At 38.6% G+C, this 27,093-nt stretch overlaps 1 protein-coding gene across 1 annotated transcript in view; it reads left to right on the top strand.

Annotated features, from left to right (window-relative positions):
* Positions 1–27,093, top strand: part of CERKL (ceramide kinase like) — a 106,736-nt gene that overhangs the window by 69,985 nt on the left and 9,658 nt on the right. The window contains exons 3-10 of the mRNA XM_032479872.1: positions 4,110–4,241; positions 12,446–12,509; positions 18,263–18,405; positions 23,711–23,785; positions 24,555–24,732; positions 24,815–24,874; positions 25,459–25,484; positions 25,579–25,687. Coding sequence (XP_032335763.1) covers positions 4,110–4,241; positions 12,446–12,509; positions 18,263–18,405; positions 23,711–23,785; positions 24,555–24,732; positions 24,815–24,874; positions 25,459–25,484; positions 25,579–25,687 — 787 coding nt within the window. The remainder of the gene's footprint in view (positions 1–4,109; positions 4,242–12,445; positions 12,510–18,262; positions 18,406–23,710; positions 23,786–24,554; positions 24,733–24,814; positions 24,875–25,458; positions 25,485–25,578; positions 25,688–27,093) is intronic.

The following is a 27,093-nucleotide window of genomic DNA, read 5'->3' as shown; positions in this document are numbered from 1 at the left end:
TGTATGGCCCAAAGCTAACCCTGCCCTCGTGCTCATTCATCAAAAGTTTGATCATCTGTTTCATGCCCTGCACTAAGGACAGAAGAAGAACCGAGAGTTTCCAGTCTAATATGGAAGAACAAATTATAAATAGATATAAAATTACAACAGGGTACAAATCAAGATTGGCAAGTGTATGGGCTTGTAAGAGCAAATGATAAGGGGGGAATGACCTAGCTGAAGTCACAAAGCCAAGAGGCCATGGTAGGCTTTCCCAAGAGAATGACGACTGAGGTGAGATCAAAACAAAGAGAAGAGGTTAATTGGGTAAAGTGGCAGAAAGTGTAGGTGGCAGACAAAGAGGAGAGCAGGTGCAAGGGCACTGTGGTAGAAGGAACATAGAAGTTCAAGAGACTGAATAGAATAGGAACTGGCTGAGGAGGGAGCATGGAAGGAGAGGAGGTTGGAGCCTTTTTAATTATATCTCTTCATTCCACCTAATTAAGAACATCAAAAAAAAAAAAAACCCTTCTTTATTCAAAAGAAATCCCCATTCTGATCTCTAAATTGGTATCAAATTACTACCTAATGTATATTTGCTTAGACTCTAGCTTTATAATCATCATATTAAGTGTATTTAAAAGCAAAAGGGAAATGAGAAAATGAATATGTGCTCTGGTAAAAAAAGAAAAATTAGCTTTGTTGACTTATGTTTAAAAAGTCCTTGATTTACCAGAATGTCTAAGGAATAGGAATTTCTGGTTCATTTAGCTTTCACTGCTATTATTAACTGAGGCTTAAAAATAAAATTATTTTGCTTAAATCATTTTAGAAAGTCTTCAAAAATAATTTGAGCCCTTTTCCTGCCTTATTAAGCAAATTGTGTCACAAAGTTGGATGGCACATGTAGCTGCACTTTCGTGCAGATACGTGTAAAATCTACAAGCCTTGAATTACAATGTGATTATCCTCACAACCCCCAAATGACTGTTTCTCATTTCCATAAACTCCTATTCCTCCACAGTCATCATATAGGAAGAGGGGGAAATAAAAGTTGGTTTTTTGATAACTTTTGGGGACTGCCATTTGGTTCCTAGACACCTTTCTTACTGGGTCTGTCCCTGCTGGAGAAATGCAGGTGGATATCCCACAAAATTTACCAGATGAGGTAAACTTAATTCAGATATTTAGCCTGACTCGTGGACTCTGGGGTTTAGAATGAGTTTATTGTCCTCCTCATGTTTCAATAAAAGTGAGCCCTAGATTTATCAGCTTCGTCCTTCCTGGTTAAAGGACAATAATACTGTCCTTCATCGCAGTTTTGTTCTGACCTGATCCAGAATCACAAACAGCATTTAGCTGTCATTCTTTAGTGGCCTCTAATCTAGAGCAGTTCCTCAGCTTTTCTTTGTCTTTCATAGCTTTGACATTTTTGAAAAGTTTAAGGCAGTTCTTTTAAGAATGCCCCTCGCTTGGGTTTGTCTGAGCGTTTCATCACGTTAGGTCCATGCTATGCACTCCGGGCACAGGATGTCATGTGTGTCCTCAGGGCTGTGTATCGTGTACACAGGTGTCCATTTGTATCCCCCAGGCTGGTGTTAACCTTGATGGCTTCACTGTGGAGGTGTCTGCCAGACTTCCCTACTGTAAATACTGTTTTTTTTTTTTACCTTCAGCAAATAGAGTAATAGGGAGGGACAGAGTTTAAGAATAAGTCAAAATTTTATTCCCCAAACTGACTGTCACCGATGGTTTTAGCATCCATGGCTGCCACTTGCCTGAATCCATCATATGATGATGGTTGAAAATAGTGATTTTCTAACTGTCTTTTCCCCCAATTTATTAGTTGCTATCCTACTGTAAAACAGTTTTTCCCTCTCCCCCTTTATTTACATGTGTATTTTGTGTCAGTGTGGCTCACAGAGTTGGGTTTTTTAAAAAGTCAGTGTGGCATGCGTGATGCGTTACTGTCTCGTCCATTCCGTGTTGTCGCACCTTGGCCTGTGGAAGTCCTGAGACACTGGGTCTTTTATCAGAGTTTTTTTGTGTCAATGATATGAAAAATGGATAATAGAGATACGTAGAGGAACATGGGAGCAGGAAGCCAGGGAGGGGAATTTGCTGGTGATTAGGAAAGGCTTCAGTGAGGGAGCAGCATTTGAAGTGAGCTTTGAAGAAGTGGTGGGATTTCCACAGGAAGGCCTGGCCGACCTGCTGTCTGGCCAGTCATGCAGCTGACCTGGACCTGCCGGGGAGGGTGAGATGGAGCAGAAGACCCTCTGCACTTAGTTCGCTTCGAGCGTTTGCTGGGCTGCTCTCACTGCTTAGAACTTCCTCCCTGGCCTTAGCTCTGCTGGTTTGCTAAGGGGAGGATGAAGTGTGAGGAAGAGGGAAGTCTAAGCAGTGAACACAGCATGAGCCCAAAGCCGCACTCACAAACTCCCTTCTCCATGAGCCCTTTCCGGATCCCTCATGAGAATTAACCGCCCTCCTCTTGTGCGTTCCTGTGGCACTTTGTGCCTCTGTGTTAACAAACCTGTTCTTTGTCTTGTGCTGTTTTTATTTGTGGCAACACCTTCCTGCTTTAAAGCCTGACCCACATGTTAATCACTTTTTCCCTCTTCCCAGTGCTCGGCACACATGCTCAATAAATATTTCTTGAGTATGAATGAGAGAGGAAGGAGAAAGGGTAGGTTGGAGTTGGTTGGGGTGGGGGGCTCTGGAGGTCATTTTCAGAGGTTCGGGTTTGCTCCGCGGGCAGTGATGAGCCCCGGGGCTGTGGACCAGTGCTGGGCTGATGGGAGCTGGGATGTCTGAGGATGCGTTCGAAGCAGGGCTGCAGGGTGCTTGTGGGTGGCCCTGGAGAACCCCAAGCCGGAGGGCAATAGTCAGGAAGCTAGTGGCTACTACCTCTTGAATCTGGGCACTCATTTGAATGTAAGGATTGGAAAAAAGGAAGGAGTTGATCATGGCTTTGAGGTTTCAAAACGGGGTGACTGGGAGACTGGCCGAGGCCTCTTACCAAAATGGGAGCCCAGGGCCAGTTACAGAAGAGGTGAGGAGTTCAGTGTCCTCCCATCTCTTCTTCAGCAAAACCTTTCCCTGAATTCAAAACAATCTGTGCTGTTGAAAAAAATTTTTTATTATATCAAATGCAGTAAGAAATCAAATATTGTCTCGAGGCATAAAGACTGACTTGGGTGTAATGGACATTTGTCTTTTGGCTTTAGTAACGGTTTCATTAAAAATGGATGTCAGTAACTGCTTTTTTAACCTTGAAGCGTGGCCCTGTGAGAGCAGCTTACCATGAAAGAAATGGTCGTCAGCTTCCTTCTGGCTCCTCCGTCCCTCCTGCCCCTTCCTAACAACGGAAAATTGGCTGTGCACCTGCTCCAGCTAAGCCCTAAGTGATAAGCATCTTGCAAGCCCAGAAAATTGTAGTATCAAATCTCAGCCCCAACTGTGAGGCAGCACTATCCCCGAATCCCCGCTGAGAGGCGTCACTTTCCCAATTCCCGAGGGAAGAGTTCTTTCTCCCTTGGCCCCTTTTCAGGCTTGAACTCCGACCTGAACCCTCTTTTTAGCTCCCGGCATGCATCATTCTGGGTGCTGGCCCTGACCCCACCCTGCACACTCTCCTCCGCCCTGGGCTCATCAGCAGGGCAGCCCTGGGTAGCACCGGGGTCACTAGAGTGCCCCATTCCAATAATGAGCATATTTATCCAAGGACAGGAAATGGACTTTTCTGTTTGTTACAGTCCATTGCTTTTTCTCCAGAAACAAATGCTACAGGAATATTTGATATATTATCAGTGGTTTGGTAAATAGACATAAACGTTGCCTAATATTCAGAGTTGCTTCCAGTCACACCTTCCTTCATAAATTAAATGCTTTGTTTTCACTTGTGACTTACTCTAAGAGGGATATTTCTATTTCACTGCTAGGAAATGTGAAATGTTTTAAAATAATGCCATATTCATGAGAGCTCTTACAAGAATTTCAAATAAAAATAGCAAATACTAATTAAATAAGTGTACACCATTCTCCTGGGACTTAGCGTCTGGTTTCAGAGGGAAAGAAAAAGGGCTGACAGAGACTTTATATATTTTGTCTTTATATTTTCCTCTTAGGCTTTTCAAACAGACCAAAGTCATTGAAAATACTCCTTAACCCCCAAAGCCACAAAAAAGAAGCTGCCCAGGTCTATTATGAGAAGGTTGAACCACTGTTAAAGATTTCAGGAATAAAGACCGATGTAACAAGTAAGTATTTTCAGAACATCATTTTGTCATTAAAAAGAATCATACTTAAGGAAGCAAAATAACCTTGAATTTGTTCTTAAGCCAAATTTAGGAAGCTACTTGTAATATCTAACGCTTGTTGATGTGATTCTATAACCCACTGCAACCAGCCGCAGGATTATAATTATTTTTTTCTTATTTAAATTGTGTTTTTATCAGCATATCAGTGTTTTCTCTTTGGACCTTCCCTCAGACTTAAAAAATCTTTAGGAACTATTTTTAAGGGGCCTGCACACTTTTTAATACCATCATTGAGATGTTTGCTATTTGTATGTTATCTCTGCAGTTCAGCAAGCAATTGATTTTTGCTCACTTGAATGTTTGATGTCTTTCCATGGACTCCTTCATTACGTGGTTTTTGTTCTGACTCTGACCCCTGCTGGTTCGGTCAAAACTAAGCACTTAACTGCTAATTTTAGATGAGTTTTGAGAAGCCGGAAGCTTAAATTATTCGTCTAAAATAAAGGAAGGTCCTTAGGTTTGTGCCCAGGAAAATAGAAATTTGCTAATGCTAAAGTTAACAGAAAGAGGATTAGTAAAATTCTTTTCAACTTTTAAAATTTGGTGACCAAATTCTTTTGTTTCCTTGAGACTTAATTTCCCCACGAGGGGTAGGGTGAGAAGGAGGGTTGGTTCTCTTGTGAATCAAACGCTCAGTTTTTCTGGTTTTGTTTCTGTGTAGCTTCACTAACCATGAAAATTTGCAGTAAATTTTAATTGATGAAGAACATTGCATAGTAAGTACTCAGGATGCAATGCCAGCGTGCACTTGGAATCTCCTAGTCCCAGTTACAAATTCCTGGGGAAGGGATTCAGAGTGACCTGGCTTTGCTCAGCTGTAACCAAGGGAGATGAGTTTCACAATGTAAATAAGGTTTGTAAACCTACATCTCAAGCCTTAATGGATGGGATAGAAGGAAGACTTTAAAAAAAAGAAAAAAAAAAAAAAAAAGAAAAAAAGCTTTGTGGAAAAGTCACCCACCCCAAAAGGCATCTACCACGATGGAGGTTCTAAAGAAACTACCACAAAAAACTCATGAGGAGTTTCTGAATTTAAAAAAAAAATGTGGTGAAGGAGGTAATCTTTCATCTTGGTAGCTTTTGGCTTACTTGGAGGTGATTTATAAGAAAAAGAAACAATTCAGAACTATTATTCCTTTCCACTGAAGATTTTCAAGGATTGGTAGAAGGAAAAGTTTGAAATTGATATTAGGGTGAGACAATTAAAAGTTGAGAAAACTTACTGGCCAACTCAATAATGCTTCCTTATTTTGTTTCATTGATTTAATATCCAGAACACTGTTATGTGGATATTACTGTATATCATTCAGTTCAAGAATCTCATGTTGAAATGCTTTGTGTTCAACACTCTGCAAGATGCTAGACAGATGAGCTCTACTACCTACTCTTGAGTGACCCTTAATTTATTGGGGATTAAGGTAGATATTTAAAGTAGATGTAATTGGGGTATACATAAAAGAATTATGGATATACATAAATGAATTATATATAAAAATATGATATTAATTTTGATCAGGAGACTGAAGAAAAGGATTTGAACTGGGCAGTTTTGGAGAGTCAGAGAGGGCAGACAGTGGTGTCCTGTGCATGAGTAGGAAAAGAAAAGAGGCAAGGAGGCAAGCTAGCAATGCATACAAGTGGGGTGTGTCTGTGTCCGCTGAGTCCACAGTATTTTGGTAGTTCTTTCAGAACGTTGACTTCATCTTAAAGTGGTCTTTCCTGTCATCATAAAATGGTTGCCAGTGAATTTGATTTTTCTTTATTCAAATCTAGTAGGAAAGGGAGAGGTGTGTGTATGTGAGAGATTCAACATGTTTTGATCCTGAACAAGCATTTACATTTCTTCCTTTCAGTTTGACTGTCCTAATAGAGCGTGTATGCCCCACCTAGAGCACTCAGTCTCTTAAGCATCAAGATCCTTCCTGTGGGCTGAGGGTGAGACCCCCTTCTCCCAAAGGCTGAGGATACTTGAGCCGAATTTGAGAAGGCTCCCAAAAACGTGCACAAGGGGAAGTCTGAGTGTCCAGATTAAGGATGGATGTTGATACTTCACTCAGGAGTTTACTCGTCACGCATTGATCCTGAGTTGCTGTATGTTTTTTATCATGGTGCTGTAATCTAGATTAGCAAAGATGATTATGTCATCAGAATAAAGATTAAAAAAGAAGAGGGAGAGACGGGAGAAAAGGAAACCCATTAGTGAGGCCCGAACTAAGGTAGAGGAACGACAGGAATGTGCTTTCTTCCTTAAAACAATTGTATTGGAGAGAAAAAATATTCTGTTCTAGGGCTTTTCTCCCCCTAAATTTTTAGTTGTTGTTAAATATTATATTTAGTTTAACATAAAGTAAAATTAGAATATTACATAAAAGCAAATTTAGAATTTATTTATATATTTGTGCAGAATGGCTAATTATTAGCTGCCTAACACTCCTCCTACAGGCAAAATTATAAAATTGCATCTTTTGCTTTTAAAACCATTTTAGTATGTGTATTGGCTAAATATTTATTTGATTTTATGTGAAGGACTGAATAAACATGTGGATACCTGAAAAGTTTTAGAATCTCTGCCTGTCTCACGGTGTAGTTTTGTAGTTTGAATAAGATAATATATTTAAAACTACTGTGTATTTTATAAAGTGCTACAGAAAGATGGTTGTAATGCTGTGCATTTCAGTTTCATAAATTATGTAATAATAAGATTCAATTCAAACTTTGAAAGAAAAGTATCTCTTATGAAAGAGTAAAGCAGAAAGAGTACATATTTTCTGCATGTCCTATATGGCCATTGTTTTAACAAACCTTGTGTGCATTGCTGAGCCCACATGGAATATGAATTATATAATAAATTTTGTATGTTGATGAATTATTTAAGAGATAGTGCTGTATAAATGAGGCATGATTTGAAATATTATAGCTATATGTATACATTATAAAGTAATTTTTCTATACATTTCTTTTAAAAATGAATAGCAACTCTTAATCTGGGGGAAGGTTATGGCTCTGGTGGTAGAGCACATGCTTAGCATACACCTTTATGTGATGTCCCTACTCCCTGTCAGTAGCTCCACTAGAGGCAGGCAGAGATGCTTCAGGCTCAAGCTCTTGAAGGAATATGAGCTCTTCTTTCATCAAAATACTATAGCAAGGTGAGTGTGTAGCTCAGTGGTAGAGCACAGGCTTAGCATGCACAAGGTCCTGGGTTCAATCCCCAGTACCTCCTCTAAAAATAAACAATTAAATAAATCTAGTTACCTCCTCCCCCCAAGTTAATTAATTAATTAATTAAACTCTAATCTGATTAAAAAATGGACAGAGAATCTGAGTAGACATTTTCCCAGATTAGACGTGCACATGGCCAATAGCTACAGGAAAGGTGCTCAACATTACTAACCATCAGAGAAATGCAAATCAGATCACAGTGAGCTATTACCTCACACCTGTTGGAATGGCTACTTTCAGAAAGGCAAGAAATAACAAGTGTTTCTAAGACTGAGAAGAGAGAGCCCTCCTGCCTTGTTGATGAGAATGTAAATTGGTGCAGCCACTGTGGAAAACAGTATTAGTTTCCCCTCCAAATTAAAAGTAGAATTACCATTTGATCTAGCAATTCCATTTCTGGGTGTTTATCCAAAGGAAACAAAAACACTAACTCAAAAAGATAACAGTACCCCTATGTTCACTGCAGCATTATTTACAATAGCCAAGACATGGAATCAACCTAAGTGACCATCAGTGGATGAATGGATAAAGAAGATGTAGTATGTATACACTACAGAATACTATTCAGCCATAAAAAGAAGGAAATCCTGCCATTTGGGAGAATATAAATGGACCTTGAGGACATTAGACTAAGTAAAATAAGTCAGAGAAAGATAAATGCCATATAATCTCACTTATATGTGAAATATTTTTAAAAATCCCCCCAAACAAGCCAAAAAAAAAAAAAAACCCACAGAACATGTGGATACAAAGAACAGATTTCCAAATGTGTGGGGGGATGGGGCGGTGAAATGACTGAAGGGTGTCAAAAGATACAAACTTCTAGTTTGAAAAAAAGAATCTCAGCACATGAATAAAAAGATACTTCTTTCATGTTGGTGAGTGGTCATTACTCTCAATGTAGTATCTCTTTTCTAGTAATGGTATCAGAAAAACTCTGGAAGAACCTAGAAAGAAGAGTTATTTTTTCCTAATAACTTGGTATGTGAATGGAAGAGCATGAATGGTAAGCCAATGCTGGCCTGTGATAGCATTTGCTTCTCTTCCTCCCAGAGCAAAGCAGGCTTGAGGAATTACACCATCAAAGGTGTGGGAGGAATTTTGAAACACCATGGATCCCCAGAATAATTCATAAAACAAAGTGAAAAAGTCAAGGCAGCAGAGAAATTAAACTGGAAAGAACTTGCCAGGCCATCTAGTTCAGTGTCCCTCATGTGGTGGAGAACATGCGTGTGGCACTCCCCCAGATGAACACCCAGCATCGGCTTGGGCACCCTGTGGTTGAGTCAGTGAGTGTCGATTCTGGACAATACTGATAGACATTCTTGACTTCAGTTGGGGGTCACAGGGCTCTTGTCCGTATTAAAAAAGGGCACTTCCTTGTGCTGACTTACAAAAAGGCGCCCTTTTTCCTGGGCTATTGCAGCTCAAGGTCACGTAGCATGTTGAATAGGAGTATTGGCTGGATTGCAAACCTACCTGCCCCTTTGGCCAAATGCCTTTGTGCAAGACATAAACTGCATAGAGAACTTGTAAGCTGATGTTTGCCTCCTTATGATTTTCAGAATTAATGTTATCTTTTATAGCGATACAAAATAAATGAAATAAATCTATTCCATCTTGTGTATAAGAGCATTGAAGTATTTGAAAATAGATCATCATTTCTGTCCTTGATCTCTCTTGTTCAAGACAGGTAATTCTCCTCCATCAGTCTTTGTAGTAACAAAGCTGCTAGACGTTATCATGTTCATTGTCACAGTCAAAGACACTTCTCTGAATGTAGCCTTGGTCTCTGCCAGCTCAAGGCCCATGAGAGTGCCTGGTCACCAGATAATTTTACCTCCTGTCGGACTCTGGGCAGTTGTCAAAGTGGGATTTGTTACCACTTTTTTTTTTTTTCATTCTTCTAGGATCATGTGTTTAACTTTTGATGCTTTTACCAAATCTGCTCCTTCAGTTCTTCGCCTTTGGCTCTTTATGTCTCTGCTTGAAGCTTTCCCTTCCATGAAGATGCCTCTTGTAGCTCTGATGTCACTCAGCAGAAAGCTAGGTGACTTGATAAAACTATATTAAGAAAGATGCTATTTGGCAGAGGCATTACTCCCTTTCAGTTTTACCTATTTTTTATATTGTTATTGTAATCTACATTTTAACAAAAATCTAGGTAGTAAATGTTCATGAATCATATGCAGCTGGAAAGAGAGAATTCTGGGTGAAAAGTTTTTTGTGTTGTCTCTTGAGTAACTATGGATTTTTATGACTAATGCCATTTCTAGTACTAAGATGTCAGTCAGGGAGTTGGAACTTTATCCTGGGGATGAAGAGTAGTTATCAGTGGTGTTTCTGTAGGGAGGTGATAAAATTAAATACATGCCTGAGGAAGGTTATTCCGTCTAGAGTGGGATAACGGTTTGGAAGGAGACTGGAGGAGAGACTGGTGTAGCTTCACATTAAGGATGGTGGAGACTAGATTTAGGGCATTGGCTTGAGGACTGTTGGGATGCTGCAGCATAATTAAAAGACAAAAACAAATGGCTTTGGGCATGGCATGGCTGTGGAGAGTAAAGGAAAGGGATACTCTGGGAAGAAGAAATTTTCCTGCCTTGGGTACTGGGGAGTGGATGATGCAACACAAAAAGAACAATATAACTGAGAAGCAATATATTGGAAGGTGGAAATGATGGATTCTATTTTGAACTTACTAAGTTTGAAGTACCCAAAGGACAGGAAAGAAAATGACATCTCAGTCTCTTATCCTGTTACAGAATTTTATCATGAGACCAAGAAATGTTTCCTTATGTCGAAATCAAAATTCATCGGATTTTACTCCAGCCTGTTTCCTTATCAATATTCAGTATCAATCTCAAGATATTACCCTCCTCCAGTATTGTCTTTCTAAGGAAGTAATATTTAAACTAAAGGTTGAGATGGGTGGGGGATCCCAGCAGTGAGAAATGTGTGTTCCCAGAGTTATAAACAATGAAAACTCCAAATTTCCTGTTTGAATGGGATGTCAATCTCATTGGGAAAGTGGGAAAGGAAAGTAGATGAAAGAAGAGGCTAGTAACTTTCTTCTGAAACTGCATCTGCCTAGCAGCCCAGTCTTGACGTTTATTTGAAGTGGGATGACTAGAATCTGGCTCTTTCTGCTCCTAATAACATCCTGTCTAAACACATATTTTGATTCCTTCTACTCCTTCTAAATAGTAGTTCAGATTACTCTCTGTCCTTTTCCCCTATGTTATTTTTCTTTACGATCACTTATTACTACTTTATATCGAGCATTGATTTTTTTAAAAATTAGTGTATATTTTCTGTTTCCAAGTGTAACCTCCCTGAGGCCAAGCCAAGGACTTCTATTCATTGTCCTGATATATTGTGGTCAGGTTTCTTTCATCTTTTCTCTTGTTCTACATCACTCATTTTATTGAACTTTTACAATGTCACATAAAAAAAAAAAGACTGTTCTTAGATAATTTGTATCAGCGTATAGTCACAGTCCACCAGCAGGATGAAATGAAAAATATTATTTCAAACTTTTCCTAAATAAAAATAGCATTCAGCTGCAACATACTTTTAAAGCTGATTTTGTTTGAGATTTGAAAAGCTTTACCAATGTAAGCATTGGTATAAAAGAAAGACTTGATAAACTGATTCTCAGCATAAATATTTCTCCCTAATAGCCTTAATTATTTTTAATGTGTGTTTGTCAGACATTTTATTATTGTGCTTTCTAAGGTTGCAACGACTTGCTGAAGTTAGAGATGAATGATCAACACACAATCATTTATGATAACTTAACCTTCTAAGTTTATTAATATTAATCTTTTATATTTCCTTTTCTTGTAGCTTTCTTCTGATTAGAATTTAATATAGAGAATTTTATTCATGTGAACGCTAACCATATTTGAATAAGCTGTGCGAAAATTACAATGTAGTACTGCTGGATACAGAATGATTCTTTTAGACACCAAGACTAATAATTTTTAACAATATCTAAAAACATTGTAGGAAAAGCCTGAACCATGCTGGCACCAAGGACAGACAGGCATGAAAGATTAATGTAATCTTGCATATCATGATGCACATTCTTACACAAAAAATCCATCTGCAGTGTCATGTCAGTCAGCAGAAATCTTTGATGGGTGGATACAGCTGGGCTGTCTCTTCTGGCAGAGCTGCCCTAGAAAATGCTAAATGTGGTTGGGAAGCTTGGTGCCATCTGCAGCGTGCCAGTTTATCCTGTCTTCACTGGCATTTGCAAGACTGCGTAGGGCATCATGACTGGGGAGATGACGATAGGGAGTGACAGATTCATTTCCTTGGAGAATCTGGGCTCTGGTGGACCAGTGTGCCACCCTCCTCCTTGACATTGGGTCTGTTATCATTGTTGTTGGCTTTGCTTCACATTTTCGTGTCCAACTCCTCTTTTTAGTCTAGCAGTTCCTGATACACATTCTTCTAGTATGTAAATCTTACACTAACCTTTCAGCTAATTTATTCATGTAAGGTTGCCAAAGCGATTTAACATTGACTATTTGATGCCAGCTAATATGCCTTATTTTCAAAATACTGCTGCTCCTCGGCTTCTGATTTAAAGGAAATGTGTCTTATTTCGGGGACACTAAACAGACAGGCACCAAGATAAATTTTCTAACTGCTCTATGTGGGATATCCCCAAATGACTTATGTAGTTGGAACAAATATATGACCCTCTTTTACATAAAGCGGTAAAACACATCAGGCAAGTAACACTTAATCCTCTTTCCCATGATTAAAATAAAAATATCCAAGAATAAATGTTGTTTTACGACCTGACCATATGTTTATCATATTATTTAGCCAAACTAAATTAAAAAGTGTAGATCATTTGTTTAAAACTTTCACCCTTTTCTGTTTTTTTTGTTTTTTTTTTTTAATAGTAACCGAATATGAAGGACATGCTCTGTCACTGCTAAAAGAATGTGAACTACAGGGATTTGATGGGTAGGTTCTGTTATTAATCTAGATTTGTCGTATAGCTTATGTTATTAAATGTTTTCATTAGTCTTTAGCCACATATTTGGGACCTATAATTTTTAAATATTTTCTTTCTTTCTTCCCTTTCTTTACTTTCTTTTCTTTCCTTTTTCTTTCCTTTTTCTTTCCTTTCTTTCTTTTTTCTTTTCTTTCTTTCTTTCTTTTCTTTCTTTCTCTTTTTGTATTATTTATTTTATTTTGGTTGGGGGTAGAGGTAATTAGGCTTATTTATTTTTAGAGGAGATACTGGGGATTGAACCCAGGACCCCATGCATGCTGAGCTTGCGCTCAACCACTTGAGCGAGCCCCTCCCCACTTTTAAAATATTTGTGGTGTATGTAATTAGGCTCTGTTTCATTCATATCTGTGTAATAACAATTATTGATAGTGATAATACATCATGGTTGTCTACCTACCTCTCAGGATTGGGCATAGGAGAGCAAAAGGAGGAATTTAAATATAAATACTGGGAAATCACAATGTATTATCTTATACTAACCTAATGTGCGTACATTTGCATCTGTAGTCCTTAATTCTTGGCTTTAACCATGTGAGTATCTAGAAAAGCATTGATGGAAGATATTATATTGGTCATATGGCATAACTATACTATGATTCTCTTCTGCAAATTTATTGATAGTGTTAGTAGCTACCCACTGGTTAATTTGGACATGACTGACTGAGGGTAAATGCGTTATAAAAACAAATATATTCAGAATGAATGAAAGATGCTAATTTTACTTATCTTCTATAACTTAGTGGCTACCAAATAAGTATTTATTCACAGTAGGCTTTAGAAACTGTTGTTTGCAATACATTGCTAGAGTGTGTAGAAATTGTTCACTGGTATGCAACATTAGAAACAAGGCAAGTGACATATACCTTAATTGACATTTTAAAAAATGAGGTGAATCAATTTGCTAAAGTGCCAGATTGATGTGCAAGACTAAAAGCATATTCTTTTAGGGAAGGTTTTTTGCAAGGGTGAATATTTCAGAATTTTAAAAGGTGGCAGGTATGTGAATTGTTTATGTCCCATGTGGATGGGCAGGGGTGTTGGGGGACAACAGACTCTCAGTATCAGGAAGGGTAGCTGGGTCTTTCAATTGAAGTGAAAGGCTTTACTCTTCCCAAAGAACTATTAGAATGTTTTAGCAAGGAAAGTGATGTGATCAAAATGGAGCATTAGCAGGGTTGTTTTTCAGAAATGCTTAATTTTTGGGGGGAGGGGGTGACAAAAAATTATTGGACAAAGAATAAAGTTTGATAAGTAAAACATAATTTTTGAAAAAGAAATGTAATTGAGAGGAGTAAATCTAGATGGAATGTTATATAAATATCGAGCATGAAGAACATGAGGTAGGAAATCACTTTAGAGTTTTATACTTAGAGCTGGACAGTTTGATTAATAGGCTACATTTAAGAGATTATCTTGTAAGCATACAGTTTAAGAAAAGTAATTGGGGGGATTATGCCTACCAGCTACTCACCTTAATATGCTGCATGGTCCTGAAACACAGTTTACGAGTATACAAGAGTCGTGGCATTGCAAGAAGTCCTTGCTTCAAAACATAATTATACAAAGAATAACAGATATTATAGGTGTTAGACCTGGTCTTGCACATGAGCATTATGAAGTATTCCAATAAAGGTGGTATCTGTAAGTGAGTTCTGTTGGTAATTATACTATGCAAAGATCAAGAAGAACTTTGCAGAATGAAGAAAGACTATTGTGTAAGTGCAGTAGAGTAATATTTTCCTCTTTACCTGAACATGCTCAGTTCTTGTTCCTGCCACACAGCAGGGATTGTTATGTTGCATTGTGGCACTACAAGATATATAGATCCTTTAGTTATCACCGACATTTTTTTTAACCAAAGAGTTTGTCCTAACCTTTATGTGAATTGGGTTCCTGTGATTTAACAGTTTCTAAACTCCATGGCATGCTGTTTTACTTAGGATTTATAATAATTTAAAACTTCTATTGAAAGTCATCTAAGATCCTTAAAATAGCGCATTTACTGTTTTGAGCCTGGTCTTTCCAGTAGGAGCCCAGTGGTGGTTGGGATAACTATCTTAATAAAATGGTCATTTTAAGTCACTCTACTTAGAATGACATAGAGAGGTGTATGAGTAGAACAATGGAAATATCGTTTCTGTAGGCACTTCCCAAGAGCAATTCTCTAACAAGCAGAATTGTTTGAAAATAGAAGGTGCTACATTCGCGACTGCCCTATTTCTGAACCTGTTCAAAGAGTGGCTATAGGAGCGTTCTTTGAGAAATAGATACAAAAGACTTACGGATGGGATAGGGTAACCCCAAGATGCTACAGCATTTTTTTTTAATGATAGTACTGGGGATTGAACCCAGGACCTTGTGCATGCTAAGCATGTTCTCTTCCACTAAGCTATACACCCTCCTCGCTGTAGTATTTTGATGAAGGAAGAGCTCATGTTCTTTCAAGAGCTTGAGCCTGAAGCGTCTCTGCCTGCCTCTAGTGGAGCTGCTGATAGGGAGTGGTAAGAACATCACTTAAAGGTTTCTAGACACAGACAAGAGGGGTTAAGATCCAAGAAAAATTCTATTGGTATTATTCAGTAATGCAAAATGATTTAATAAATAATGTTTAAGAAGTGTTATTTGCTAAGATTTTGGAGTCTTTTTAATGAGTTGCATATGTTTGTGTGAAGACACATTGGGACATATTCCCAACGCCAACAGGAACAGTGCATCAGCACTCACAACAGCTGGTGTGAAGCTCCAGTGTGTTCTAGCAGACACTCTCAGACGGGCTGCTGGAGCCTGAAGGAGCATCTATCTCCATACTGTCCCCTCTTTATACTGGGCCTGAGGAAGAAGTTTTGTAAAGGCAAAAGAAAGAGTAATATTGGGTGCATAGACGTGAAGCAGTAACAGTGGGATTTATAAGTGTGAAGATGATTAAGCTAATCTGTAGCTCTAATGCAATTATAAATTTATTAATATTTTCCCCTTTTGTTTCACAGTGTTTTTTATTTTAGTTTGAATTACAGTTTATTTCTTTTAATTTCATCGTTAGCTAGACCCATGAGAATCTAGACATTATTTGGCTTACACTGACGTTTTATCACCACTGTGATATCTGTATTACTAAAGTTAAAAAAAAAAAGTATCTCTTTTCAGAAAAGAAAAAATTTAAGTCAAAAATCCAGTAACACATTAAACATTTCGGTCATGATATTGGTTGATAGGCAGTTACACAAACACCCATTTAAAATGTTTTTTTATCACTTTTTATAAAGAGAAATAAGATAATTGTCCCCCAGTTGTACTTTTCTAGATAGAAAAGTTCTACTTGGCATCATTACAAGGAGTTTACTTATTCTCAAAACACAGGGTGTATCACATGCAAAAGTTTTATGTTTTAGGGTAACTCTTAAGTGTGATTAGATTGACTCATTATAAAAAGTTGTTTTTTTTTTTTTTTTGCCTTGTTATATCCAGGCTTTTATGATATGTTTTATTAAGTATATTCCCTAGGTTGAGTAACTGTACCTGGAGATGATCTGAATGATATAGTAGTTGTCAACATAAATAAATATGTTCCTAACTCATTTAATTCCACCGTGATTCTTCTGGTAAACTGATTTCCTAAATAAGAAAACTCTCAGAAGTCTGTTTTCATTAGGTTTATATATAGGAAAGGAGTATAATATATCAAATAGTAGTGTAATTTCTAAGGCCAAATTTTTTGTTTCGAAATCTCATTCTGTAACTTACTATGGGATGACCTTGGGAAAGTTGTTTAATCTTTTTATGTCTTAGTTTTCTAATCTGTAAATTGGGAGTAAAAGTGTTGCATAGTTATTGTTCAAATTAAATGTTAATACCTGGAGAGTGCTGAGAACAGTGTCTGGTGCATGGGAACCATTCTCTACATGTTACTTTACTGTTATGATCTTTTATAGTTTCAAAATATTTAACATAGGATGTGTCATGACAAAATTTCAAAGGTTTTGTAGCAGAACATGTTCATGAAAAGGCCATGTCTCCTGACTCTTGCATGAGTTACCAGGTACACAGTGCTACAACTGGGTGCAGGATGCCAGGGGTCAAATGTCACCATACTGTATGGTAGAGGCAAGTTCTTTGTGCTAAGTTAGATGCTATGTTTGATGACTTTATGTGCTCCTTTTAGGTCACACACACCTCAGCAGATAGAAGGCATGGGTCTGGGAGTTATAAATAAGTTCATAGACTGTTTGGAGATCTGCTCATAGAGGTCTTTGAAATCATAAAGATAGGGTTCGAATCAAACCTTGGCTTCTCCATTTTTAAGATGGGGCTAAGGCCTACTTCACAGAATTCTGGGGATTTAATGGAAAAGAGCCCATGTATCACCTGACGTGAAGTTGGTCCTCAGTGGATAGAATCACTTTGCTCTGCATCAGTGGCCATGTAGTTGGCCCCTGGAATCAGTTAGGACATGAAATAATACCCCTAGCCAAAAATGACCTGGGTCATAGCCCATACCCTGGAGTTTCTTCTAATGAGGAGGGGTCTGGATCACCCGGGCTACGTGCAGCCATTGGGCTGAAGCCCAGTGAGGGGCAGGGGCTGGAAGGCTGAGAGCAAGGTGGAGAGGGAACTGATGCGAAAAGTCTTCTCAGCCTCTGGATTCACCAACTTCTGGAGCTTCCTAAACTTAGGGAGCCAGTAACCCCTGCTGATTCTGGCCCATAGGCTGCTTTGTTTGGCACATAGAGTTTTTAAATATATTGAATGCTAGTTGCTAGTATTTATAAACTAGGAGACTTATCCCCAAACCAGGATCTGTGGCTTCTCTAGAAAAACCAGAAGCGGTGGTCCCCTAAGCCTGCCGCCTGGACACTGGGCATGGGTGGGGGCTGAGATGCTCCCTCCCTCAGATGGAGCAGATTCTTCCTTTCCTGCTGGGCCTTGGGGGTCTTGGGTTGTGACACCTGCTCTCAATACCACAAAATCTCTTCCTTTTGGTAAATTGATGAGATTTTGATACTTAAGATTATTTTGCATCGTTTAAATATGAATGATGATGAGAAAACATCTGGTATCTTGTATTACTTCCATGGCTTCCGACCACTCCTATAGTATACTTATCATGAGGTCTTAAGAAAATATTAGCAGTACTGACGAGGGTCAAAGGGTAGTAACGCTGCTCTTAAAATGCAGTATTGCAGTAACGTTCAGGAGATGAAAACCAGTTCAGGTGTGCAACGACCATTCATATACTCGTGATAATTAGCAGTTCCTTAAATTAAAGCTTCATATTTTACATGATTTTTATTGCTGTTCTTTCAGAGCTATATTGAAAATTAGCAGGATTTTATGACTTTGGCTTGTGTTAGTTAAATGAATTACAAGGACTATTATTAACATAAACAAAATGAGAATAATATGCTTTGGGATATTAACAGAGCAAAATTCAGGTCAGATGTGAATTAACGTGCTCAAGTGTTTTAATGCCTCCTAACCCACTTAAAAATACTGTGTCTCTGGGGTAGCATGTAGGTATTATATTTGTGAAGTAAACTTTATCAGTGCAGTGCTGGTATCTTCTCATCCATACTAAAATGTTTGAAGGTGTGTGTAATGACGCGCATAGAATATATAAGATTAATATTTTAAAGTCTAAATTTCACAAATTATTACCAATTTTGCTAATGTTTTGCATTGTTTCGCTCAATTTCTTCTTTTCCAGTGTTGTCTGTGTTGGTGGAGATGGGTTCACCAGTGAAGTAGCCCATGCCTTGCTTCTTAGAGCCCAGAAGAACGCTGGGGTGGAGACAGACAGCATCCTGACTCCTGTCCCAGCTCGACCTCCACTGGGTGTGATACCAGCAGGCAAGGAAGGGGCCACGGATTTGCTAAATGGACGCTCTCCCCAGTCTTTCCCTGTTTTTCTTTCAACCCTAGACAGTGTCACGCAGAGTTAAACACAGACTTTGAGTCAGGAAGACCCATTCTTGGCATCTCTGCTAAGCACATGTGAGTCTTTGGACAAGTTATTGAATTTCTTTGAGCCTTATTTTTCTAATCTGTAAAAGCGAGATAACACTCGCTTTTCATTACATTCACTTCATATGTTCACTTCATTACAAGGTTATTATAGTGTTGAATTAGGTAGTATATGTGCAGGGTTTAACACATAGTTGAGCAAACAATAAATGAGACTATTATTCTACCTTCCTATATAAAGGTCTAATGATCACACAGTCCCAGATAGGAGATTTCCAAACAGGGCCACTCCAGTCAAGCTGCTTATGACTTCATATGAGGTAGAGTGTGGTAAGTCAGCTCCCTTAATTGAAGTACAGACGGATGACTTGGAGAATGCAGCAAGGCTCCATTCTGACTGCTGTCTCCCCGGCAGCTAGAACAGGACCTGTCACAGTGAACACCCAGTAAAGCGGAATGAATAAATGCAAGGAAGACATTATGGAGTAAATACCACATGAAGTAGACTTAGAAATAGGTAGGATCCCCTGAAAGATGAGAATGAGTTCTTTTCTTGGCTGCAAAAATAATAAGGGCAAAAGGCAGGAATGTTGAGGAATTGAAAACAGGCCATCTGCTTGGTGATATTGGTGTCAAATAGGCCCAAGCTGCGGTGGCTCCTGGATGCCGCAGGAAGAGGTCTGAATAGCACTTGATAAATAGTAAAGGGAAACGGGCGGTTTCAAGCAAGGGAGCCACCTGCTGGGAGTCTGTGCAAGGAAGATTCCTGATTAGGGGAAGGAAGTAAGAGTGGAGGTCGGAGCCAGGGAGAGGAGCTGGAGCAACACTGGGATCCAGGAAAGATGACAGCATCTTTTGCACGTTTCTTATGTTACAAAGTCACTCCTCCCAAATTATTATTTAAACAAACAATAGTGGAGGAAAGTGATTATTTCTTTTCATTTTAAAACATCACACATTATTATCCCTATAAGAAAAACAGAAACAATTACAGTTGACCCTTTAACAGCATGGGGGTTAAATCCGCCTGCAATTTATAGTTGGCCCTCCGTTTTCCTCTGCATCCGTGAATTCCACCAACTGGGGACCATGAAGTGCTGTGGTATTTACAACTGGAAAATACCCATGTATAAGTGGACCCACTCAGTTTGAACCCGTGTGGTTCCAGGGTCAACTGTGTTCTTTCCTGTGAAAATAGAAAATGGTGGGCAAGGTTAAAAAGAAATCAACATTCTATCCATTTGATAACCACAGCTATTTAGGGTGGATTTCAGTGTGTTTAGTATTATTAATTGACAAAGAACAAAAGGTCTATTAGTGCCCTTTTAGAGTAAAAAGTCTTTCACAAAAGCAAGAACTTAAAAGTAGAGGGAGATTCGAATATGTCCTGATAATTGTATAACTTACTGAGAAAAATCTGCTAGAAAAACAAAATGCATCAAGTCAAAAAGATGCATTTGGGGCCACACTTCGACCTTTCAGTGTCATTTTAGTAGCGCTGTCTGTAATGGTGGAACTTTCTCAACATTTCCCTCCATGCAAAGTGGATGTGCTTGGGTCACTGTTTGTTTCCCTTAGTACTTACACCCCTGAGGTCACTCATCAACTGCAGTGCATCAGATGTGGAAAGATAGGTGTCCTCACAGGTGTGCATTTGATGTAACGTGAATAGTTAGCTATAATAATTGCTGGCTATGCTGACTTTTTAATATGTAGCTCAGATTTTATAAAGGAATAACACTGAGTTTTATTATCATTGTATTTTTTAAGCGTATATCTGATTTTGAAACTATTTTTTCTATGCAGAGGCTGTGTAGAAATGCCATTTGAATACATTTCATTGAGAAGATACAGCATGTTGCCAAAACTTTGGTGGTTGTACAGGAGTTCCAGCTTATGGATTTCATCTCATAGAGGGAGGAAGTCACATGCAGGATGTATTTCATGTGAGGACTCTGTGCCTGGTCAGGGCTTTGATGGAGAATGGGAACAAGAGCTAGGCAGGAAGTTTCTAAGCTGAGCACAGATGACAGTCTGCCTTTAAAACCATTTGCCTCCTGGAGAGAGACACCCAGAGGGAGAGTGTTTAGTAAATTACTCCACTGAGCCAACAGACCAAGCCGCTGAATTATGGTCAGACTCAAATGGATCAGATGTGGGGAAGCCTGTATTTGAACTGCTGGCCATTAGCAATAGCGTTTGTTGCTATGGGAACTGGTGCTAAGGAACTGTACAGAGACATTCCAGTTAGAGGGTTGGGGGGAGGATAGAGAAAAAAAGCTGAGAGGACATAAAAATAAAAAAACAATCCAGCTGTTGTAAAACAAGGCTCAAGCCACATACTGATGACTGGGAACCATATATTCCTATAGAATTCACATAAATAAATTCATGCTTTCCAATCAATTTGAGGAGAATAAAATATTGCCAAGGGACTGTTAATTTCTCTGATATTCCAGGCAAAGAACCAGAGTGTAGGTGCAGTTTTCATGAGCATTTTAGATATGCTTGAGTAGGAAGTCATTACATCACATTTATCTGTTTGGATGTGGGAGACATTAACAGCCTTATGAATATTCATGGTGTCTGGTTAATTAAGTTAATTGTTTTGCAGAAGTGCTTGCACTTCCAAGGACAATTTTTTTCCTTTTTTTTTTTTTGCCTCTAGTTTCTGTCCAGTTCTTCCATCCGTAATGCTTTACATGAACTGCTACTTCTGTCCTCACTCAATGGATGTGGCACATTTTAGCAGGTTTGGGGAGGGGGCGGTGAACAGAGTTTCTGGGACTGTTAAGAAAAATAACTTTTCAGGCTAATTAAAATGTTTACCTCGAGGTAGAACATTTATAGCTTTGGTGAGAATGCTAAAATTACAGTTTTTATTTATGTGAGCAGCACGTTCTTTTGGCATGTAAGTATCTTTTTGGATGAATCTTTTTTTTTTTGCAGGAAATTGTACTCTTTTAGATGAGTCAAATGAAAATATGGAGCAATCTCTAGTTTCATAATTTTGCATCTACTTTCCTTGTGAACGTTCCCTTTTTAAATCAGAGTATAAAAACGTTCTTCAGATGAAGGTAGAGGTTAAGCAGGGTAGAAGATAACTCAAATGATTTTCTGACTTCTGGTCATGCCTGTCGTCACTGCCCAGGTCAATGGAATGAAAGAAAAGTTGCAAAGCCTGAGAAGATGTAAAAATCAAAAAGCAGTCTCCAGCGTTCTAAGTGGATTTGTGCTTGGGCATACTTGGCATACGTCAAACTCACAGGGAACAAACAGTCTTTATTTTCTTGAGTCATGATATGTGTCATTCTCTATTGCACATGACAACATGATATTATGTTTTTTAATAACCTTTCTTGAGGTTTGCTTTTATGGTCTTCTCCTAATTACCCATAGTAATGGAGGCAGTGTATTTCATGGAGTGCTGTAATCCATCGATAATCCGAAATACCTCCCTCTAATTATGTGGCCTCCTTCAGAACCTCTACCATAAATCTGACTTGGAAGCAGAACAGATTGATTTGTTTTCTCTTGTTTTCCCCACCCTTTCCAGATTAATTAGCAGTGAGATGGCCAGAGGGCAGGCTGTAAAGGGTCAAAGGATGATTGGAAAGGCCTAGGTAATTGACTCCTCATAAAGACCCACTGAGGAACAGGTTTCTGGACCACTTGTTCTCAGACTTTAGGGTGCATACGAATCACTGGGAGAACTTGCTGAGATGTGGGAACCTGTGCCCTGCTCCCAGCCATTCCTTCTCTATAGGTTGGAGATGGAACCCCAAAATTTGCCTTTTTAACAATTTCCCAGGTAATGTTGACGCTGCTGATCCTTGAACGACATGTTCTGGAGGAGGGGCTCTCCAAGTTCCTGTGCATATGCATAATCTGAGGATCTTATAAAATGCAGACTGTGACTTGTTAGGTCTGGAGTGGGGCCTGAGAATCAACCATGTGATAAACACCGATGTGTGGTCATTGCTGCTAGACTGGGCGACATGCTCTGAGTAACGCGTCAGAGCATAACTACCTTCTGATAAATCACTTAAAACCAGTTTACCAGTTGATTAAGGTGGACATTTCTTTGCATCGATAACATTAGAGGTCTGGAAATCATTACTGCTGAGACAGGTACCTCATGATTATTATTGTTTTAATGACAGACAGCCTTGCTTGATAATGGCTGAGTTGCCTCAGCTTCTCCAGCTGAGCAACCCAAGCACACATCAGTTCAAAGTGACAGAAATCAAGGGGATCACTTACGACCACACAGGAACGTTCCTAATGTGCAAATCCAGGGGACTAGCCGTTGCCTTGATAGCTACAGTGCACAGTACGTCCCTGCTTTCACAGCCCTCGGCTGTCCCTGGACTTACATCAAGAAGGATTGTAGCTTCTTAATTTTAAATCCTTTTTACCTCCCGGGAATGGCATGGGCTAACTGCTACTTTCCCCTTGGAAAGCAGGCCTTTACCCCAGGATTTCAGACACACAAGTTAAAGGCGCCTGACTTGAGAGAGCTCTTTCTCTGTGTAATCTGGTGGGGAAGATCCACGTGGATCTTAGATTCTCCCAATGACTATGGAAATCAGAAATCTATAATGTCTCAATACAGATTCTCATACTGTGGCAAATACCATGGAATTAAATATTTTCTTCATCTAGGATATCCTTTTTCAGGTAATAGAGGAGATCTCCGTCTGGTTGAGAGCTTTAAAATGTATTTAAAGCATATCTTTTGAACTATATAGTGATTTTTTTTACTTTCTCCTTAGTTATTGGTTGGGTTTTTTTTTTTCTTCATATTTATGTATTTGTTTCTGCTCTCCAGAGCCATCCTTCTGCTGCTGGTGCTCATTTGGTAAAAAAAGTTAGAAGCCTATTCATCAGAGTTGGATGGAGCAGACTTTGATATAGCTAGCACTTTTTCAGGTAGACAATAGACATTCATGATGGAAGAAGCTGTGAGCAAGTAAATACTATAAATTGTTTCCCAATTTTTAAGCATATTTAAAGATTAAATAATAATTCAGTGGTCAATGAACATCCATCATGTGAACAAAAACTTATAAACTTCCATTTAATTTTTCATCTGAACATTACATGGTGACATCGCTATAAAGTAAGAGCAAATGGTTAATTTAAAACATTTGTTACACTGATCATACATGTTTTAAAATTGATTTGACAGGATCCACGAACGTATTGGCACATTCTCTTCACGGAATCCCTCATGTGGTAACTGCAACTTTGCACATTATAATGGGTAAGAATTCTTCTAAAGGAGTTCATGTTTTATAAGGGAGTTTCTGTTTATATAAGGACAGCTCTTTTATTTCTGTCAAACTTGTCTAAGACAGATTCTTTGTCTCTCAAAGCAGAGGAATATTTGACTAAAAACCAAAAGTCAATTAGACAAAGCTTCCGTCTCTGGACTGCTAATCTTTTCAGAATACAGGTGCCATAAAGAGTAGTAAATGGAATTTTACCGTAATCTTGATAGAAAAAAATAATGATTAAGATCACAATTTTACAACCAGATCAAGAACACCCATTTATACTGTTGAAATATATCAGACACTGTTGTTTGTACCAAAACTCTAGGGCTAGTTATTAAAAGAAAGAAAAAATGCACAAGAAAAAATTTTTCAGGCAGTGTACTTCCACTAGACCTTTTATTATCTCAGCTGATGTAGAGAATTTACATTCAAATAAATGCAATGAAAAACTACTGCTAAATCTAAGTGTACTTTACATATGTACTTCACTTCTTTAACTGTGTTTTGCATAAAATAGCAAGAAGCTGCAAAATTTACTGTTTTGTGTTTCTTCCCATAGTACCTGAAAAAGTTCCAAATTGCAAACGGAATAGTTGTCGGTAAAGAGAGTTGAAGAGAAAGCGGGTTACTTATTATAGTATAAAGTTGCTTGACATTTTCTTCTGTAAAGAAATAAACATGCTTTTCTATGTTTGCCATTTTGACAACTGGCCTACTGTGTTTTCTGGCTGACTCATATTCAATATACTATTCAAGGGCACATACAACAGGTCGATGTCTGCACGTTCAGCACCACTGGCAAGTTTCTTCGCTTTGGGTTCTCAGCCATGTTTGGGTTTGGTGGAAGAGCTCTGGCTCTGGCAGAAAAACATCGATGGATGCCCCCTAACCAACGGAAGGATTTTGCTATAATTAAGGCACTGGCAAAACTTAAGTAAGTCTTTTTCTTTTTTCCAACGAAAAATTTCATATCCCAGAGTCAATGACTGCTAGTAACAAATTTCATTACATTTTAGGCCGGAGGACTGTGAAATATCATTTTTACCATTTAACAGCTCTCAGGATTTAGAAGAAAGGTAAGTTAAAAGCTCAAAGTAATACAGGTGTCTATATCGTTTTTTTTTAAAGCATAAAAGTTTGATATAAACAATTTATTAGACTTGTGATCTTTTGTTGTTATTCTGTCATGTTAGTGAAGAATATAGAATCACAAAGACCTACAGATTCTATTAGTCCATGTAGTTTGGTGTCCGTCTTCAGAAGTAACTATTCACTCCCTCCCTTCCTCCCTCCCTCCATCCATCCACCCAATGTCTATTTACTGAGTGCCTGCTATATGCCAGGTACTTTTTGGATCCAAAGAGCCAAAATGCAAACAAATAAACAAAACTCATAATTTTTGCCCTCATGAGAATTTCTAGCGTGTAATAAAAATATTAAAGCCACACAAAGGAAGTGCTCTAGTCTTTATAAACAAAATTGAAAATCATTGTTACTGATGATGCTACCTTTCAATGAATCAATACGTGATAAAGTAACAGAATTGTTCACATAGTTTACTGTTTAATCTAATGTTGGGTTCTCTAATTTTCTCATATTTAGTGGATGCTGTTTTTTGTGTGATGTGTTTTGTGTCTTTGTTTTGTTTTCTTACTTTTAGGAGGGCACAGGGATTTCCCAAATCGGGTGAGTTTGAAATGACCTCCTTGAGAACTGAGCCAGGCTCTTGTGACACTTTGCTCTGGGGACGGAGAGTGACGACCACTTCCGTTGCCTTTAGGCTGTGATGCTCAGTGGCAAATGATCCAGGGTCAGTTCTTGAATGTCAGCATCATGGCAATTCCATGCCTGTGTTCAGTGGCACCTAGGGGCTTGGCACCTAACACCAGGTTAGTAAGTGTTTTTATTGAATCATTGATACTTTGCTATGAATCACGTTTATCTTTCAGAATACCCTGGCTAACTCTTGGCTAGTTAGAATATTATCAATTTTGACTATATAATATTAGACATTCTGAAGGATTTGTCATCAGAGTAGCCTGAGAAGAACTGTTAAGCTGGAAAAGTGATCAGTTGATTTTTTTTAATGTCATTGAGGCTAAAATAATATGCCTTGGGTTTTATTGACATCACTTAATTGTGGTACTTTCTCCCTCTTTGCTTGCTTTATTTATTTGTTTATTTACCAGTCATTGAGACCATTATCTTTAATTCTAGTATCTTAAATGAGTTTCTCTGCCTTCCAATTTTAGTACAGACATAAACAACCTTAGCATGAATGGCATGTATGTGTGTATATGTGATACCTTTAATCAAAAGAAATATTTTAGTTATATTTGCTGTGCATAGTCATACATATGAATCTACTACCCACGTTTTCATGAGGCTTTTTCTACATCATTTTGTCCACAAGAGGTAGATATTCCATCTTTTGCACATTTTTTTCAAGCAATTGTCCATTATTGGTCTGAAAATCTTTCTCCCTTTCCTGTGGAGCACAGAAGAAAGGGTCATGCATGTTGTGTAATACAGTCACATTTTCCCCAGAAGTGGAATAAAAGAATGACTTATGGACATACTTTGGCAATTTATAACATCATTTTAATGATTAGTTTCAACTTCCCTGCAAAATATTTAACCTGAAGGATTAACAGCTGGCAAAGGGATTGATTTAAAATATTCTCCCTGGCAATTGATAGGAAGGTAAGAAAGAGGAAAATATCCACGTTTAGACAAGAGGAGAAACTACAGACTTTGACATTAAAAATCCAGATGTCAGGGTCCTTGTTAATTATCTCTAGTGCTGAAGCTCGAAGGGAGTATTTTGAAGCTTGTGTGATTTAGAAATTGAGCATGATTGCTTCCTCCCTACACCCTCAGAAATCCTAGCTTGCTGTGTGCCTCCCCCATGTAGTCTCCCCCACGGAAAGTGAAGAGCTGGGAAGCCACTGAGAGCTGTGGTCCACAAGTCTGGGCACACTGCTGCTCTAGCCCTCCCCCATCGCTGACCCTCCCACTGGCTCAAGGACCTTCATGGGAGGTAGTCCCGCTCTTCTGGGAGCACTTGCTTCTTGCCTCCTTCAAAGCTGCTCCAGACATTTTTCAGCTGGCCTGGAATTCCCCTGCTGAAGCTCCAGGTTCAATCAGCCTTGATGAATTTTTCAGAGAAGGACGATTAGTTAGAGATTTCTTCTGTGGACTGTAATCACACATGCCATTTTTGCAAAGGCCTTTCTGTTGAGCGAACCCTGACCAAAGATACTCAGAGATTTATCATCTGAACAGTTCAGGAAAA

The sequence above is a fragment of the Camelus ferus genome, chromosome 5, assembly GCF_009834535.1.
Source record: "Camelus ferus isolate YT-003-E chromosome 5, BCGSAC_Cfer_1.0, whole genome shotgun sequence".
Lineage (NCBI taxonomy): Eukaryota > Metazoa > Chordata > Mammalia > Artiodactyla > Camelidae > Camelus > Camelus ferus.
Note: the sequence above shows the minus strand (reverse complement) of the source record. Positions and strands in the feature narration are given on the sequence as shown.